The 4,064-nt window shown below is 38.5% G+C and overlaps 1 protein-coding gene across 1 annotated transcript; it reads right to left on the reverse strand.

Annotated features, from left to right (window-relative positions):
• Window positions 1-397: 397 nt before the first annotated feature.
• Window positions 398-2,937, reverse strand: LOC129739013 (allatostatin-A). The gene is made up of 3 exons (XM_055730384.1): window positions 2,587-2,937; window positions 2,397-2,524; window positions 398-1,577 (listed from the first exon to the last, which is right to left on the reverse strand). Exons 1-3 carry the CDS (start codon window positions 2,880-2,882, stop codon window positions 1,456-1,458), a joined length of 546 nt encoding a protein of 181 aa, XP_055586359.1. The 5' UTR covers window positions 2,883-2,937; the 3' UTR covers window positions 398-1,455.
• Between the last annotated feature and the right edge of the window lie 1,127 nt (window positions 2,938-4,064).

Raw genomic sequence — 4,064 nt, forward strand, 5'->3', positions numbered from 1 at the left:
CCATTTACGTTATTTTGCAGGAATCCGAAGACCCTTTTTTAATCAAATTTGAAAATTTGAAAATAATTTTTTTGAATTTGCTTTTTTTTTCGAAATTTTTGTTTTTTTTAGATTCGGAGTTTTGAAAGGCGATTATCTTGGATCATAACATTTCGGATGTTTTTCGATTGAAAAAATCACTTGTCTAGCTTTGAATTGCATTTATTGAATGTTAGGCATTGTATTATCCCAATTTCAATGTGATCTGTTGACATTTCCAGTTGATTACTTTTTTTGCTGCCGTTTAAGGGCTTTCGTTCTCTCTGCTCTTGAGCTTAAAATACCTAAATAACTTTTTTTACATAGATTTCTGTTGTATACATCTATTCAAAATATGTTATTTTTTTTTTCAATTTGATTTTTGATAATGACATATTTTCCAAGCAATTTCATCTCATTCATCACACGCTCTTGTGTATTCAGCAGAAAATTAACGAAAAGAATGAACGATGAAGTAGAAGCATGTGATTTATTGGAATAAATTTACAATTCGACAGCTACAACAGGAACTATCGAAGTTCACTCTCTCCCGTCTAACGTCGAAAGTACTGAACAATCTGATAGTCAATTCGTGCCTGGGTAGTGTTTCACTTTGCAATTTAATCTACCGGTTATTTACAGTTCAGGGCTCTCTCATTGCATTCTTTGTTTTTTTTTGCAACAATTTAAAAGATAAGATTTTCAATAAAAGTAGCTTTTAGTTGACTCTCTGAGTTCTTGGAAAGTTATGTTATTTGTCGCATCTTCTCCGCGGGCTTGGATGCGGCACATCAATAGCTTGAATGATTTAAGTTGCATAAGCAATCGACTTTGGGTCTTAGCTGTTTGATTTTCGAAATGGCTCTACACTATTATGATAATACTGATAAGTTTGATTTGATTTACATGTTTAATTTTTGTTTCTGGTTTTTTTTGGCACATTTCCACACGTCTTCTGGTTGGTTTATAACAATTAAATCGATATTAATAAGATTCTTGCACGTTGACAGCATTTATGTAATAAGACAGTTAAAATACATATGATTCGATTAGAAAGTATTTTGCTTATTTCTTCCCCAAGGATACAAACTTATAATTAGAGGGGGCTTTCATTTGGTGCGATGAAGTTTTTTCTTCTCAAAAATCATAAGAGATGGTCAAAATTGGAAGGATGGGCCGGGGACATATTTCTGCGTTGTTCGACCGTGTATGACGGTTATTTGGCGCAACAGTCACTCCTCTGCGTTCGATAAAATAGTGTCATGCTCGCAAACGTTTGCGATCGTTGTTGTTCATCTGCATGGTATATTTTCCCCAATGGTAACATTGAATGCAGGTCATTTATTTGCTAACGGGTGGTCAAGAAGAGTTCCAAGAATATACATTGAGAATGGTCCAGTGGATTTAATTCGCCGCATTGGTGTGTATGTTGAAAGCCTAACGGCGACCCAGTCCGAAATTATATCGGTCCGGGATCCGTTTCTCTCCATCTCCGCGCTTCCCGAGTCCAAAATCAAACCGAGCCCGTTTGCCTAAACCGAAGTGATACCGTTGGCCACCTGCGGGAAAAAATATTATGCATGAAAAGAGATTGTTGGAATATTTGAACTTATATGAAAGTTTATCATCAAGATTGTTTAAAATTTTCACAATAATTTTGCAGGGTGACAAAAAAGTCCTGTCACACTTTTTTTGGGGTCGCCTGTAGCCTATACGTTGTATCTCTCTGGTGCCATCTATATGTCAAATGAAAGGGCTTACTTTGCTCAAAGGACTGAAGCAACTGTCAAATCACATACAAACGGACCGTACCAAGTTTTTGGAACCAGAACGTCAGTTCCCCTTTGATTTCAATGGCATTTTGGTACCAAAACGTCAGTGCGGTACTGAAATGTCAGTTCGGAAATTTCCTTCTCTTTCAGCCCCTTGACTTTGCTGCCCACAGTGGCAGAGTTGAGAGCAGCTGTTATCGCTGAATATGTGAGAGGGTACAAACTCGGACACATATTCAACATTTTCAAACACCTAGAACCGCTCGTAATCAATCGGAAATTCGTGTACCAGACCATAAATCGATCCTAGAGACCAGAGGCACCGAGGACAAGACACGATCTGGACGACCAAGGTCTGTAGGTTGGAAAAGATTATACGAGACCGGAGCGACGACTTTCCGAGACGTCTGAAGCTGGTTCGATCAGAGAAAGGTGGTTTAATTCCGAGATATCGTCTGTGAAGTATCTTGATGAGTTACTGAATAAAGCTATGAAAGTAAGATTCTGATTTTCTTCTTATTCTTTGAAATATTGAGATTTTTCTGTGTGACCGGACTTTTTTGTCACCCTGTAAGTGTCAAGGTCCTTGACTCAAGGATTCAGTACCAGTCATTCGCTTCTCCGTCGATCTATCGCTATCGGCATCGGCATACTCCTGGAGTTCTCGCTCAACCAGTCCGGCATAGTCCAAATTATTCCAGCTAGGTTCCTCTTCGTAGTCGAACAGATTGAAACTGAAACAAAGAGAAAATTTGAGCCGGCTCACATTTCGCCTAGAAGCTAACCGGAAACCTACCTCCCTCGCTTGCCTAAGCCAAAGTTGTACTGAGGCAGCCGTTTCTTTCCGGGCACATCTTCGATGATGTATTTCCGCTTGCCGAGGCCAAAGTTGTACTTCGGCGAGCGGACTGCCAACAGGTGCTGAAAGGTGGCCGGCGAGATCTCCCGCTGTCCTCCTACCGGTCGGCTTCCGTCACCGGCGTCGGCATTACTGGCCAGGTCTGACGGGTCGCTTCCGTACGCGGTACAGGCCAAACAGAGGACCACGGCCACGTAGCTCAACGCCGTCAGCGGCATTTTGATTGGGCGCATGTTCGGTTCTAACGGTGGCTTTTTAAGCTTGTAGGATCTGCAAAAAGAAAGAAAGGCACACACATTTTTAACACTCATAAAATAAGAAAAAAAAACTAGAAAATCTTATTCCCCCGACTAATTGTTGTTTGAAATATGTCTGTCTTTTTCCTATAGACTCGGAAACTTAACCGATTTACCCGAAACATGGCAGATGGAGTCTTCAGAGGCCCTTCTCTGAAAGGGGGAAAAGTGTCTCCAAACAAAAAAAAACATACATATATGCATGACTCGAAAAACCATCAAACAAATGAAATGAAATTAGGCATGGGAGGGTATTTGGGAACACGAGACGATTCCATGAATATTTGGAACCCATGCTTCCTTCCAGTGAGGAGATAGGATATTGGGAGAGGGGGTCACCCTTAGAATTTTTTAAATAACTCGAGAACGCATCGAGCAAATGAAACATAATTGGAAATGAGAGGTTATTTGGATGGAAGAAATGTTTGTATGATTACATGCAGGCCGGACTCGATTCTGTGTTCAGTTCATTTTTTTTCGGAATCGATAATCGATTCATACGATTCTGCATATAAAAAAGGGTGTAAATGCTTTTTGAAAGAAATTTTTGGGAAAAATTAATGTCTGTGAGTCAGATTTTATATGCAGACAAGAGTGAACTTTATTTCAAACTAGCTGACCCGGTAAACTTCGTTTTACCTGTTACTTAATAAATCGTTAGAAAATGTTTAATTCATCTTCACATATTTAACCTCTTCGTGCTCGTGAATAACTTTTCATGAAAATCGTCTTCAAATTGTTCGAGTTGTGTCTCATTTCTAGTTGATTTTTTAATGGGAGCCCTCCTTCCATAAAAAGTAAGATTCTTGAAACTATTATACAAACCATCTTTGACCCGAAAAACCCTCGGATACCAAATTTCACTTCATTCCAACCGTCCATTTATACGTGATGGTGTTACAAAGAAAACGCCTCCATTTTTATATATATATTCTATGATCATTTAGTATCCGGGCAGTTACAAACGATTGTATTTTAAAAACTTTTCATTTGATCGAAAAACTTTCTATGGAGGAAATGAAGGTGTTAATATGACATTTAATATAAAAATATAAAAAAAAATATATTTAGGTATCAATGATTTCAAGAAATAATCTAACTTTTTCATAAAATCTCTTT

Source organism: Uranotaenia lowii, chromosome 1, assembly GCF_029784155.1.
Source record: "Uranotaenia lowii strain MFRU-FL chromosome 1, ASM2978415v1, whole genome shotgun sequence".
NCBI classification, from domain to species: Eukaryota; Metazoa; Arthropoda; class Insecta; order Diptera; family Culicidae; genus Uranotaenia; species Uranotaenia lowii.

Bases quoted from the DNA above. Each gene is read 5' to 3' on its own strand.
- LOC129739013 (XM_055730384.1), bottom strand. From the start codon at position 2,882: ATGCGCCCAATCAAAATGCCGCTGACGGCGTTGAGCTACGTGGCCGTG. The intron at 2,525-2,586 runs GTAGGTTTCCGG...TCTTTGTTTCAG, and splicing joins GGCTTAGGCAAGCGAGGGAG to TTTCAATCTGTTCGACTACG. The intron at 1,578-2,396 runs GTACTGAATCCT...TTTTTCCCGCAG, and splicing joins GACGGAGAAGCGAATGACTG to GTGGCCAACGGTATCACTTC.